Source organism: Eleginops maclovinus, chromosome 19 (genome assembly GCF_036324505.1).
Source record: "Eleginops maclovinus isolate JMC-PN-2008 ecotype Puerto Natales chromosome 19, JC_Emac_rtc_rv5, whole genome shotgun sequence".
NCBI lineage: Eukaryota > Metazoa > Chordata > Actinopteri > Perciformes > Eleginopidae > Eleginops > Eleginops maclovinus.
In genome coordinates this window covers 14,659,110-14,672,914 of record NC_086367.1, presented here as the reverse complement: position 1 = coordinate 14,672,914, position 13,805 = coordinate 14,659,110, and the positions used below count along the sequence as shown (strand labels likewise).

The 13,805-nt window shown below is 39.6% G+C and overlaps 3 protein-coding genes across 3 annotated transcripts; 2 read left to right on the top strand and 1 right to left on the bottom strand.

Moving 5' to 3' along the window:
• Positions 1–324: 324 nt before the first annotated feature.
• On the top strand, positions 325–3,552 carry LOC134881749 (cannabinoid receptor type 1B-like). Its single transcript, XM_063909287.1, has 2 exons — positions 325–578; positions 1,269–3,552. The coding sequence occupies exon 2, from the start codon at positions 1,345–1,347 to the stop codon at positions 2,758–2,760; it is 1,416 nt and encodes a 471-aa protein (XP_063765357.1). The 5' UTR covers positions 325–578; positions 1,269–1,344; the 3' UTR covers positions 2,761–3,552.
• An 894-nt stretch (positions 3,553–4,446) lies between these two features.
• LOC134881857 (akirin-2-like) lies at positions 4,447–7,096 on the top strand. The gene is made up of 6 exons (XM_063909442.1): positions 4,447–4,635; positions 4,947–5,151; positions 5,344–5,487; positions 5,610–5,759; positions 6,250–6,321; positions 6,462–7,096. Exons 2-6 carry the CDS (start codon positions 4,974–4,976, stop codon positions 6,470–6,472), a joined length of 555 nt encoding a protein of 184 aa, XP_063765512.1. The 5' UTR covers positions 4,447–4,635; positions 4,947–4,973; the 3' UTR covers positions 6,473–7,096.
• Positions 7,097–7,556: 460 nt separating this feature from the next.
• On the bottom strand, positions 7,557–13,589 carry orc3 (origin recognition complex, subunit 3). Its single transcript, XM_063909441.1, has 20 exons — positions 13,431–13,589; positions 13,250–13,301; positions 13,069–13,166; positions 12,410–12,548; positions 12,112–12,216; positions 11,852–12,021; positions 11,618–11,751; positions 11,217–11,376; positions 10,445–10,558; positions 10,187–10,320; positions 9,991–10,054; positions 9,778–9,894; positions 9,601–9,680; positions 9,141–9,274; positions 8,931–9,025; positions 8,728–8,825; positions 8,477–8,618; positions 8,261–8,377; positions 7,947–8,026; positions 7,557–7,812 (listed from the first exon to the last, which is right to left on the bottom strand). The coding sequence occupies exons 1-20, from the start codon at positions 13,452–13,454 to the stop codon at positions 7,707–7,709; spliced, it is 2,163 nt and encodes a 720-aa protein (XP_063765511.1). The 5' UTR covers positions 13,455–13,589; the 3' UTR covers positions 7,557–7,706.
• Positions 13,590–13,805: the final 216 nt, after the last annotated feature.

Sequence of the window (13,805 nt, the reverse complement as noted above, 5' to 3'; positions counted from 1 at the left end):
TATGAAAGAACAAATTACAAGTCTTGATGAACACTTTTCTATGTCTAATCAGGTCAGAGAAAGAGACTATGCATTGATATAGATGCAAAATGTCCCATATTTCATATTATTATTACTTGGACACTGAACAATAGTAAATGGTACACCTGGGTTGAATGCTGTTTTCATGTGTTGCCTGCAGCAGCTGTTTTGCTCTTATATAAATAGGTGTGGATGATGCTCAAGGCTGCACTTCCTACTGCGCTCAAACACCTCAAACCACGTGACCACCAGGCGCACAAAACCATAACACCGCCCGCTCCGATAACACACTCTGCACCGGCTGTCTGTCCGCACAGCCCACCGTAGTTCACATTGACAGTATCTGGGGAGTAAACCTACGATATTCCCCCCGGCATTTCATCAAAACAAAAACAAACGTAATTTTCAACTGGTTTCCAGTCCTGTGTGGAGTTGCTGCAACTACTGGTGAAGAGAGTGGAGACAACCGACTGGTTTACTCTCAGTTTTTGTAGTTGTTTTCTTTCCTTTTTTTGTGTTATGAATCGAGGCAAAATGTTGGTACTGAAAAAATCAAGGTAGGTTTATTTTTGTTTGCCTATTGTTGTTTTAATCGTGATTGTTTTTTTAATTATCTTTGTTTAATTCATTTTGAGCATTATCACCCAATTTATGAACGGACATAGCTTTAAATGAAACTGGATTAGACTTTACTTTAATCTTTTCTTTTTTCTAATATCAAGTTTTAATGTGAGCAAAATATGTTCCTGCTTTTCAAATATGTCTTATTCCAAACCCTAAATGCAAACTTCACCGTTAATTATTAATATCATAATTACTGGTATCAAAATGTTGAGGGATCATTGGACAGATTGGTGCACTCTTTATCTTGTTTCTCCCTAGATACCTAATTAATCCAATGATTATTGAGAAGATTCAAAAGCTTAATGCCTAATGACCTGCTTTGATGAATAAGTAAGCTTGAGTGTCCCACATACTTAATGCAATGATTTCCCCTGAGGCTGCACAGGTTTGTCATCAACTGTTCAGTTTCCCACTATTGTCTGGGATGCATCTAGGCTGGAGTCAGCTGGCTGATACACAATATCTCCCAGCAACAAATCAATTTTTCCGCCTTATTAACCATTGATGCTTTTTCATGTATTCAATTAATCTAACAATTGAATGTAATGTGATGTATTTAGTCATTTACAATTAAATTATTCCATTATTCATGGCTTAAAAATCTCCTTTTATTTCCTTCATAGAAGTCCTTTTGCATGGATCTAAAGCTGTTACACCACACTCCTCTCCACTGAGCATCTCTACAGCCACAAAGCAGCAATGAAGTTGGCTTTGCAGAGTATTGCAGGCAGCACAATGAGCACATTAACGACAGGTCTCCAGTATCTCGGCTCCAACGATGCCAGCTATGACGATACCTCCATTGACTCGACTTTAATCAAGAACCGTTTTCATTTTGAGAAGCCTCACTCAATTAGTAACGCTTTCCCTGGAAATAAGGAAGTCATTTACAACGGCCTCGCTCCCATTTTCCCCACAAATGTATCAGACTTTCTGCTGAGTAATGGCACCTCTGTGGAGAGTGGAGGGGCGGCACAGTGTGGGGAGGACTTTGTGGATAACATGGAGTGTTTTATGATTCTGACTCCCGATCAGCAGCTCGCAGTCGCCATCCTGGCTCTCATCCTGGGCACATTTACAGTGCTGGAGAACCTCATGGTGCTCTGTGTCATACTACACTCCCAGACACTTCGATCTCGACCTTCATACCACTTCATAGGCAGTCTTGCTGTGGCTGATCTGATTGGCAGTATCATATTTGTCTACAGTTTCCTGGATTTTCACGTCCTCCACAGGAAGGACAGCCCCAATATTTTCCTCTTTAAGCTAGCGGGGGTCATCGCCTCCTTCACTGCCTCTGTGGGCAGTCTGTTTCTCACTGCGATCGACCGATACATCTCCATCCACAGGCCCATGGCGTACAAACGCATCGTCACCAAGACTAAAGCAGTCATTGCCTTCAGTGTGATGTGGACCATCTCCATCGTCTTCTCACTGCTGCCTCTGCTGGGATGGAACTGCAAGCGTCTCAACTCTGTCTGCTCGGACATTTTCCCTCTAATCGACCAAAAGTACCTGATGTTTTGGATTGGGATGACAACAATCTTGGTCTTGTTCATCATCTACGCCTACATATTCATCCTCTGGAAGTCCCACAACCATGCTGTCCGGATGCTGAGTCGCAGCTCCCAGAGGAGTGTGATTGTCTACACTGCAGAAGGGACTAAAGTACAGACGGTGAGACCAGAGCAGGCCCGGATGGACCTCCGCCTGGCTAAAACCCTTGTTCTAATCCTGGTGGCCCTCATCATCTGCTGGGGCCCACTTCTATCCATCATGGTTTACGACCTCTTCGGAAAAGTGAACGACTCGATCAAGACTGTGTTTGCCTTTTGCAGCATGCTCACCCTGCTCAACTCCACCGTGAACCCTGTGATCTACGCCATGAGGAGCAAGGACCTGCGCAGGGCCTTCGTCAACATCTGCCATATGTGCCGGAGAGCAACGCAGACTCTGGACAACAGCGCTGAGAGTGACTGGAACAGCAGGAGTGTGAGAAGCACAGCAGCAGGCAGGGCAGGGAAAGATGGAGCATGCTGTGGAAAAACTCAAATAAAAGTAGCCCAGGTTTCTGTTTCTGGAGTGACTGAAACTTCTACAGCAGAGCCGGTCTAAAAGACAAGCTGCACTGCTCTGGTACAACTGTGAAGTTATTGTAGAATAGTCCCGACACTACTAATGCACTGTTCTGTTACTGTGAAATGTGCCAAAAAAGACTTAGATACAGAACTGAAGATCAAGTTTCTGATGATAAAAATCCAACTGCATGGTGGAGTGTGATGATACTCTGTTCATGATCTGTTGTTGAGAAATTGTTTGTTGAGTTGCACAATACTTATTGACAATGCCAACTGTATCTCAATACATTCAGTAAACACTATAGTTATACTAAAACCATATTTTCTGCAACAGCGGTTAGAAGTGCAACACTCTGCTCCGTCACTGTTGCTGTAGTTTGGTTGTGCATTAAGATACAGATTTAAGCTTAAAAGTAGAGAAATATGGTGTTCCCTTTGGTCCTTTGTTTTTTACACTACATCATAGCAATATTGTGACAGTAATGCAAGGTGAAACTGTGTCTACCTTCATGCAACATGAACGTTTTAAATGAGAGCACACTGCTTGTACTGTAAGTATAATTAGCATCCCATTAGTGAAATCAGCTTTTGATGATTCTGTAAGACCATGATATTGTGAAATTTAGCCTTCTAATTTTATTTTAATTTATTTTTTGTTTATTTTTTGTATTTGTATTTTGCAAAGCAAAATGGTGAGTCATACCTCGAAATACAAACAGTTTTTTGATCAAATCAAAACTCAAGTCTGTAGTGATTTGGGAATGTTAGTTGCTTAACACGTGTGTTTATGAAACAGTTCAATCATTTAGTGAGAAGCTACACTTTTGTATTTTGTGAAGCATTCATTGTGCAATTTCTTTGTGCAATTGTGTCTTTTAACTGTGTTCAATAAATAAATGACATTTGACTATTTTTATCATAATTTGTCTGGTGTTTTTTTTCCTAATAAATAAACATATTCAATCTCAGCATGGTGTGAGTGTGTGATAGTATGTTTAAATAAATGAGGGGCAGACTTTTTGACTTTGTTTTCTGGATTTGTTTAGATTATGTTCAAACTGAATGTAATAACTAAATGGAGACATACAAACCAGAAATGAAAAAAAAGCTGTAATGTTCAGAGTAATTTACACATGTATATTGATATTGCAATATTTAGGAAAAAACCGTAGAGCATTTACAGTAGGCCACATATATAATGCAGGTATAAGTACATGTTAAGACAATTAATTGAGAACCCTCTACACTGGTTCTAGTTTTAAAGTGGACACTAAATAATAAGCTTTTCAACCCTGTTTTATACAGTGTACGGTCCACCCATAGAGGAAAACAGTTCACCTTGAGGGCCTTAAGAGATGAATATATTTCTCACAACGGAAACTTGAGAAAAGCCACAAAGGCGTAATTGTGTGTGATAGAATATGGATTTTAAAGTTTAAGCCTACTGCTTTGCTTCATGTTGACCTGCTGTGTTTTTTTGTGTAACACTGCTATCCTGTGGAGATAGAAGATACAACATCCATCCATTGTCTCTATAATTTCCCATGGAATGGATGTAGTGATGGATGGAGTAATAGTTCACAAAATTGTATGCGATGCACCTCTAATGTAATCACATTTTGAAAAGTGAAATGTGCAGTTAGTAAGAAATAATTATGACATCAACTTCTCATAATTTAACGTTTCACTACATGACCCAGAATGCATTGCAGCTCAGTTCGCACTTGACGTCACGGGCAGCGAAGCCGACAGCTCCGTATGAAAAAATAAGCAGCTAAGTTAGCTAGCTCCCTGTCTAACAGCAGATAGTTGGCCCGCAGCCGGCTGATCGTCTCCTCAACTTTTGGGAAGCAACTTTTAGAGCAACACGAATTGTTAATCGCAGTTGGACTGACCGACTTTCCCCCTAAAGGTAAGACACGTTTTTTTAAACATGTACACATCAGCGCAGGGTTGAACGTATTGTATCCAAAGCTAACGTTAGCTTTGTTTTCTTTTTGATTATTGGCTAGCAAGCACAGCTAGCTTGAGCTTGCTAGCCAATATTTAAAGCCTCAGCTGCGCAGTATGGTTCGCATGTATTCCTAAACGACGACAACTGCTTTTAGTAAAACAATTCACACTTTTATTTGCAAGTCATGTTTAACATTGGTCATGGTTGGTAGGTATCTGAAAACATCTGATGTTATCACTTCTATATTGTCCTGTTTCGGTATTTCGCAGCCCCTCTCTCTTTAACCAACTGAAGTCATGGCGTGTGGAGCCACCCTGAAGAGAACCATGGATTTCGATCCCCTGATGAGCCCTACGTCCCCTAAAAGACGAAGATGTATCCCCGTGGCCCCATCGTCCTCATCCTCATCCCCTAGGAAGTACCTTAGCATGGAGCCCTCGCCATTCGGCGAATCGTCTTCAAGGCTCAGTGCAGGTAATGTTACTCATGTTGGCCTGTCTGCTGACCAGCCATCGGTTTGAGAGGCTTAATCATCAAGTTGGACCACACTTTGATACACATATATAGCTATCAATGTGAAAGTGAAGTTGTGGACTCCTAGCATGACAGATGTTTTGTCTTCACTAACAAACCCTCTCTCTTTTTCATTTTCTTTTGTCCCACTAGAACAAATCCTCAACAGCATCAAGCAGGAGTACAAACGCATTCAAAAGAGGAAGCATCTAGATGGAGGCTACCAACATTCAGAGTGTTGCTATTCTCCAGAGTCCCCATCCCAGTCGTCTACTATGAATGTTTCCAGCATGCCAGGTTGGTTGAGTAACACATTGCCGGCACCAGAGACTCCTCCAGAATGACTGTGACATGTACTCAAGCAACCAGAAATACCACATACACCATATGATGCTCAGGGTTATGTTTGGTTTGTACAGGAACGTCCTCTGGAGGCATTTCACCTACTAGAAAAGAACAGCCATTATTCACCCTCAGACAAGTTGGAATGATCTGTGAACGTCTGCTCAAAGAAAAGGAAGAGAAGGTGCGAGAGGAGTATGAGACGACCATGACTTCAAAACTGGCAGGTGTGTACACATTTTGCAATTTGTTATGCTTCCGAACAACAGGAATCAATCAAGAGTCCAAAACAGAAAGGAGTCCAATTTCAAATAATGACAATTCCAAGCTGGAACCAGCAACTGTTTGGCATTCCTGCTGATGGTTGATAAGCAACATTGTTTTTGTAAAATTGATTAGTGGACTCATCTTTAAAGCACTTTTATAATTGGGTTTTCTTATGGACACAAGTTACTGTATCAAATGTATAATTATATCATAATTTACTGACTTTCGTATGAAGTGAACCAAGCAAAAACTCCAACAGAGATGTTTGGTATTTTTTACATCCAGATTTGAATATGGGAATTCATTAATCCTAATGACATAAATACTTTAAGCACTTTGTGATTTGTACCATACATACTGGACAAGTCTCTAAGGAATTGATAATCTCAAGACTAATTAAGCATGTAATTTATTTGTACAATACTAATTCTTATATCCTGTCCATTTCAGAACAATATGACACCTTTGTGAAGTTCACACATGATCAGCTAATGCGACGATTCGGGGAGCAACCTGCAAGCTGTGAGTTTTTTCATTTCGTCTGAAATTATTTTCACATTCCTGTCTCACTGGCAAAACTGTGAGTCTTGGATCTGTGTTTGAACTCTGCCTTTTGAAGTTTCACTAACAAGTCTGGTTTGTGCATTTTATTTCTTCTCCAGATGTTTCCTGAGTGTGGCCCAGAAATCTTTGCAAGACAGCCTTCTCTTGCTGCAAGCTATCATGTGATATCTCAAGAAAGAACAAGAAAAAAAAGCTCATCATTGTAAGAGATTCAGTTTAGCTAGTTTAAATGAAACTTTTCTTACTGTGCCATATTTCTGTCTTTGGGCAAAGGTTTATATGGAGCTGTTGTCAGTTGTTACCACTCTGTTGTTAGCAACTAGGTGCTTCCTTATGTACATTGAAAGGACCCTATCTCTACCAGTGGCCTATGTTCCTCCTGCTGTAAGTGTATCTACAGTTATCTCACTTTTGTAATGATTCCCAGCATTCCAGGCTTTGTCACTTGTTTTTCTGTTTGTTACATGTACATATGATAAAGCAGTGCAAGAGTTTTACTTAAGGTTTGCTGGTCAATCTGAGAGCGAGGGGAAGAAACACAGCAGAACAGAGCGAATATGTTTGCAGTTTGTCCTCTGTTCATTATTTTTTAATTTGAGCATTAAGTGGGCTAATTAGATTTTTTTTTTTGTTCTCCCTACCAGTGTTTTATTTATTTTGACTTTTGTTTTTTCTGGTATCACTTTGAAACCAATGTACTCAATGGAAAAAAACAATAAAAATCTTTTAAAGAGTTCAGAATTTGTTTGCATTTTAGACGTTGTTGTTGTAACGCTATGACTCGATAAACTAATGTTCAATTATTTACAAAAAGACTAAAGTGAGGTCTTTAATAAGAAGCAATTATTTTTCTTAGTTTCCTTTTTTTTTAAATGGTGAATGATTGCTCAATCTTATGTAAACTATAGAGCCTTCTCGATGCGCATTTAGAGAAATTAGTCCTTAGGCGCACTAACACGGATTTCCGGGTCACTACCGGAGGACCAAGGAGGCAAAAATTAGAGAAATGAGAAAGGGCTCAGGACTCAAATTTACCTACAATGTTTATTCATTGCATGTACTCAACCAGATTGATGTTTTTTCTATCAATTAACTACACTATGCCTGCAGTATACCAACATATTGGGTCAACCATGTCATGTTAAGTTTCTAAGACAATAAAAACTGGTACTATTATACAGACATACAAAGTGTTGGTTTTCAGTCGCTGCTCGCAAATACTTTATTAGAGGAAAAAATACAGAACTAAATATAAATCAAGCTTGATAAGAGTGTGAATGAATGGAGACTGTAGCCACAGATGTAGGTGAAGTGTGTATGTGTTTGTGTTTTTGAGAGTTGTGTCAGCAGCCTCCCCAGGTGATCCGAGCCACGTGGTCAGTCTTCTGCTTGGTGGACTTTATGAAGCCCAGAAACTCGAGCTCGGACACAGCTCTGATGAAACGAGCGCTAGAAGAAAACATGCTAAGGAACAAAACTCATCAATTGTGGATCATACTCTGTCAAATCAGAGTTTGTTAGCAACAGTGGAATAGTATGATGAAGGGGTAAACATGTTTGTACATGAAGTTATGAAAGGATACTGTTTGACATCATCCACTTTCCCAAAACTGTCAGAGTCTGGATCGTTGCCCTCGGCAGCAGACACCACAGTCGAAAAGGCCTTTAAACAACATAAACAGGTTATCATCCAGGTCCGTATCTAGTCCATTCTGGGCCGATATTGGATTTTCAGATCAATGATGTGACATTGATCCTCTGAATCAATAAAGCCTCCTCTAGAGTGAGAAAAACAAACTTCCAACAGTCAAAGTTGGTAGGGCAAAGGTAATGTTACTTAAAATTAAACTAAATTATAAGCCAAATACCAAACAATCACGTATATGTATGAACTCACTTCCAGCCAGTCGAAGAGGTTAATCAGCCGGCCGCACTCCAGGTGGAGTTTGTACACGATGCAGATATCAGGAGCTGCATTAGAGACGGTCCCATCTTCAGTCTTTAGGCGGTCATTCTGAATGAAAAGCAAAGGGACCCAAATGAAGCTACGGTCTTCGTTTTGAGTTCCTCCTTATGTTAAGATAGTAACCCAATTGATGGAATTCAGAAGTACCTGAAGATAATAGAAGGGGCTGTTGAGGGCAGTCTGAATGGAGGTGCGCGGTGCTGCGTTCAGGTGGCGTCTCACAGTGGCCGAAGAAGAGTAGTAGCAAACTTCATTCAGTGTCTGAGACTCTGGAGGAGACAGGTGGCTCCTGGGAGGGAGATAGATGATAGTCAAATAATCATTTGGACCATATTTAGGAGATTTGATTTGTTTAAAATGTTCCAATTTAAAACAGAGCAGAAGGAAATAGTTCTTACTGCACTAAGCCGTCGATAAATTGGAGAGCTTCATTTCGCAGCACCTCGAATGGGCTCAGTTTTTTGGATCTCCGAGACTCATTCATCTCCAGCAGGGCCTAAAAAATATGTGAGAATCACCAGACAATTTATGGATCAACCTTATCAGAGAGGAGGAGAATTCCTTCACAGAAAGGCTATAAAGATAACATTCTTCAGCAAACCTTCTGCAGCTGGAACAGATCTGTTTTCTTTTGAAGATTCTTCACTGGAGAGATGATACTCTCTTCAGCAGGAGGGGGAGGTTCGGTAGCTACTGCTGTTAAGAAAAAGAAATAATAATTGAAGGAATGTTGTGTATTCACTGCAGTAATAATAAATTCAGAAAATTATATAAAAAGAGACTGAAGTTATGTAGGTGTAATAATACTTACTGTCCAACTGCTTGAATTTGGCGAGCATGGCCTCCAGCTGGAGAAGAGCTCTCTTTATTTTCTTTGACTTGGCATGCTGCAAAATCTCCACACACTTCTTTAGCAAAGAGATCAGTTCATCTTTAGCCAGCATCCTAGAGGGTAAGGATCAGGGTGAGGGTGGGGAGGTCTCAAACAAAGAAGACTGGTCCATGACTATATAATAATGGCTGGTTGGCCACCAGGAGGAGCAATAAACATCCAAATATCATTGAATATGCTGCCATCTAGAGAATAAAATGTGTAGATAAATAATGTTTGCTGGCTATTTTATTACAAATGAGACATAGTTATGGCAACACATGGAATTTAGGAGTATTTATAAAACAGTGGGCATGGCTCAAAAAGCCTCCTGCCTAAAATGAGGAGCCATTATCGTCGGTTCTTCTGGTTGAAATACAAGTTAAATATAAAGATTTACTTCAGAAGCTTCATGGCAGTGTGGTATTCCTCATTCTCCCAGACGTTCTTCTCCAAACAGATTAAATGGAGCTCTCTGATCTGTAACACGTAGACAATTGCAGTTTTAAAACATTATATAATATTCTTCATATAACACTACAAACAAAGGTGTTTTTATAAAGCATTCATTTCTTGCCTGTTTCCCAAGGGGGTATCGAGGTAATGATGAGGTCAGTGTGTGGAGACACCTCAGGGTAGGATAATAGTTCTTGTGGTATTTGTGAAGGTTTTTTATCAGCCTCTGGCACACCTCCTGAAAGACAGGAAATACTAAAGCCTTAGATTCTGTCAGGTATGTGCTTCTATTACTTGCCAATGCCTTAGGTTTAGAGATAAAATACAAATGTACCTTCAAATGAGTGTCATCCTTGAGCAGAGTCTCTTGTTCCTGAGGTTCCTGCTTTTCTACATACCTAGAAACACACAGGTTAGACTCTATTTAATGATTAGTGGTGCATTTGAAAAAGCTAAATCAAATCCTACAACAACAGAACAAATGTGAGGCAGCCGGTGACTAAAACTAAATGGTTTATATGCGTGTGCACCTCTTGAAGGACGGCAGCTGTCTGATCCTCTCCAAGTCATGATTACCAAGCTGCATCACATTCAGCATAGCCTCCTTCTTCCTACAGCACAGCACACTGAGAGGCTGAGAGTGAAAGTGCTCCAGCAGGGCCAGCTGCACCAACACAGAGCAGAAAGGTTGCCAACATGCACTTATCTAAATGACACTTACATACAAAGAGACAACTGGTTAAGGTTGTAGGATACACATGTTGGATTACGTATTTAGAACTCCCTACCTGAACACCCTTGATGAAGTTCCTCACTGAGAAATCGTGGTAGAGGAAAATGCTGATCAACACCTGCATCACTTTGCCGTTGAGCTTGAAAGGGAACCATGTTGTCAGGATCAGCTTGAAACATAAACGAGACAAAATATACAATTGGTTCCTGGTAATTCATTTCAAGACAGCACAAAAGCCTTGTACACAATTTGATTGAACAAAATATATATCTGTACATACTTAAAAGAGACAAAAATGCAATAACATTGTACTAACAGAAAATGTCCATGTCAAAAAAGTTTGCTTGTGAACCTACTAATGGATAAGAAATGAAAAAACTGAGCTTCCATTTTCATAAAAACATATAAGCGTTTTCATAAAGCACGTTTTATAAAACACGTTTTTTCGTTATTTTTATTTCAAATGAAAACTGCTTAGAAATCTCAATAATGCAAAGTACTTTTTCTGCTCGACGAACTTAAAAAATAGAAATAAATGGAAGTATGAAAAATACATTTCAAATTGTTTTACTGGTTGTTAAATCTTCATGATTAGAAGTTGTGCAATACCCACTACTTCATTATGCAGTGTCTGCATAAGTGTGTCGATATTAAAAAATTTAACAGGTTAATAGTACAACATTGGATGGAAGATTGGCAGATTTGATTTAGAAATAAGACAGAAAAGCGAGAACACAAAGGCTTTCAGATGTGGAAGCTCAGTACACTGTCTACCGTACTTCCTCAATGTGTGAACTTCTTATACTGAATATGAGAACAATCATTACCTTGTCTATGACTGTGGCCAGGTGCTGTGTACAGGAGAGGGACTGGAAGAGCTCGATGCACAGCAGGGAGGACACAGAGTGGGGCAGCATGTGTTGGATGGTGCTGGGTGAAGTAGCAATACCAAAGATGAACATCAGCGGAAGACGTTCAATGTACCGGCTGGGGAAGGGAGAACATGTTTTAACAGTTGTTTAAAATAATAGACGGATATTTTTCACACAGTGATGGATGATGATCTCCCTTAGCTTCCTAGTGTATGGGAAGCTGGCTACAAAAGCAGAGGTGTCAGAGTTTTTAAATGATTATCATTTTGTTGTTATACCACAAACAGGAGGCGGATAACACAAAAATAAAAGGATAAGGAAACAGTAAAAGTGTTAGGCTAATGCATTGTAGTTACCTGCAGATGAGTATAAAGTCCTGAAGAACTTTTGCATTGAAAGCCTCCAAATCTTTGAATATAATAACAATCGGAGGCTGCTGCAGATCATCTTTGACCGGAGAGCTACGTTTCTTTCCAGGCGTAACAGATTTCTAAAATACAGGGAAAAGTGCTTTCAGGTTTTCAAAGTCTTTTCATGCACCAAATTACACATGTAAAATCACGTACACTGGTTATGCTTTACGGTCCTACCTTTGTTTTTGTAGTGTACCAATCACAGAGTGTACTGAGGGAGCAGTGCACGCTCTTGTGGAGATTAGCTCTGGTCTGCTCAGTCTCCTCTTCCTCATTATCATCATCATCCACAGTCACGTCAGTGCCTAATAACCTCTCCAGGACCCTCTTCATTAAATGCTTCAATGCTGAAGTAAACAATATATAATAAGATAAGTCACTACTATTATTATTCTAGGACACAAAAACTATCAATGCTTTTTCTCTGAGTCTCTTACCTACGCACTCTTTGGCCTGTACTGAGGCCACATGAGGAGTCACCGACTGCTGGAGCAGTTCAGACAAACTTTGGAAGGTCATGTCATGGTCCGGGACATTCACACCTATGTGAATGATATCAGAAGAAAAGAAAAGCAAAAAACAAAGGTATGACAATGTCATCTTTGAAACTCCATGATGGAACACCACAAGACTGGTGAAAATACAGAAGAGTACATTATCATTTAATACTAAATTAGCTGTTGTGTGGATAATCAATCAGCAAATGTCATAGCTATTGACTTGTCAACGATGTACCTAGTACAAGAGCTGCTGTGGGAATCTCACTGGCCCTCATATGTGATGCCCAGTCACTGTGCTGGCGAGTGGAAGAGCACTTCCTCGTGAAGTCCAGCAAGCTGTCCAGGATCTTCCTGTTAAGTTCGTCCTGTAAAAGCTTACAGGTAGCAAAAAAACACCCATTGTCAAACCCATAAATTGTTTATGATGGCAAAAAGTATTACTATTAAGTTTACCATTTCTTTAGTGTGGGAGTTTTGTTTAAAATAATGCACTGTTGAAGTTGAAAGATTGGGGTGGTACCTTCTGTTTTTAGTGGGTGTCATTGTGTCATTGCTTTGGTTTTGTATACAGTATTTTGAGACATTGTATGAGCCTTGAAATGGAACAACAATGACTTCGTAGTTTTGCAAAAATAAAAGGTCAAAAATAAATTTTAAATGTTTCTCTAAGTCAAGGGTGATGTCATTAAATCCATTCCTTTGGCAGTCAATACATCGTGTAATCACTCTATCCAGACGATTTAAAGTATGATAGATCTAATGCTTTATAATAAATAAGATGGTGTCAACAATGATCATATCAGAGAAATATCAGTTTATCAATGAATTCACTGCTATTATCCCAGACCTCTGTTTTCTATTCTCTTTGATAGGAAACACATTGAATGTTGTTACCTCTGTGTCCGTTTTAATTTGATCCCAAAGCTCCTGACACAGTTGGAATCTTGTTTTGCTTTTCTCAGCCCCTTCACAGCCATGGATGAAATGATCCTCTGTGGAGAAATGACAACAAGGTGAGTGTAAGACTAGACAGCTAAAATGAGGACACTCTTCTATTAACATTAACATAACTCACCCAGACTGAGTGTCTTTTTCTTCTTAGCACTTGGCTTGAAAACAAAGCATCCCTGGAATATAAACGGCGATAAGTTACAAGCAGCTGCAGTTTATATGTCCATGTTATGTCACGACTGCAAAGCTAGTTTCACGAGGTTTATGAAATCCTGCAACATAATAACGTCAGAACATTACGTTACCTTGGACACAGATGAAGTAGACATCTTAGCTTTAGCTACATGTAATCGATATTCTTATCTTTAGCTAAGTTCACACAGTAAACACTGTATTTAACAAACCTCCTACTACTTCCCGCCAATATGACGTTTACGGAAAGGGTTGTGTTCAGCACACATAAAAAGGACCCCGCCTGTGTTTAAATGTTTAGGTTATCAGACATGATTGACGTTTATATAGTAACACACCTTAAAATGACAATTGCAACTTGAAACACTGAAGGTCAGTTTAGTTTAATTATGTTATTCCTCTCCCTTATTTTAATTGCGGTGAGTTTTTAACACTGCTGATCTTGAGCGCCCCCGCCTCTTCACAGCATCTCTGGTTTCCCTGATGTG

Excerpts from the sequence above, each read along its gene's own strand:
- LOC134881749 (XM_063909287.1), top strand. The coding sequence starts at position 1,345 with ATGAAGTTGGCTTTGCAGAGTATTGCAGGCAGCACAATGAGCACATTA.
- LOC134881857 (XM_063909442.1), top strand. The coding sequence starts at position 4,974 with ATGGCGTGTGGAGCCACCCTGAAGAGAACCATGGATTTCGATCCCCTG. Across the intron at positions 5,152-5,343 it reads GTCTTCAAGGCTCAGTGCAG|AACAAATCCTCAACAGCATC; the intron begins GTAATGTTACTC and ends TTGTCCCACTAG. Across the intron at positions 5,760-6,249 it reads CATGACTTCAAAACTGGCAG|AACAATATGACACCTTTGTG; the intron begins GTGTGTACACAT and ends TGTCCATTTCAG.
- orc3 (XM_063909441.1), bottom strand. The coding sequence starts at position 13,454 with ATGTCTACTTCATCTGTGTCCAAG. Across the intron at positions 9,275-9,600 it reads ACTGCCATGAAGCTTCTGAA|GATGCTGGCTAAAGATGAAC; the intron begins GTAAATCTTTAT and ends CTTACCCTCTAG. Across the intron at positions 8,027-8,260 it reads ACCTCTTCGACTGGCTGGAA|GCCTTTTCGACTGTGGTGTC; the intron begins GTGAGTTCATAC and ends TGTTGTTTAAAG.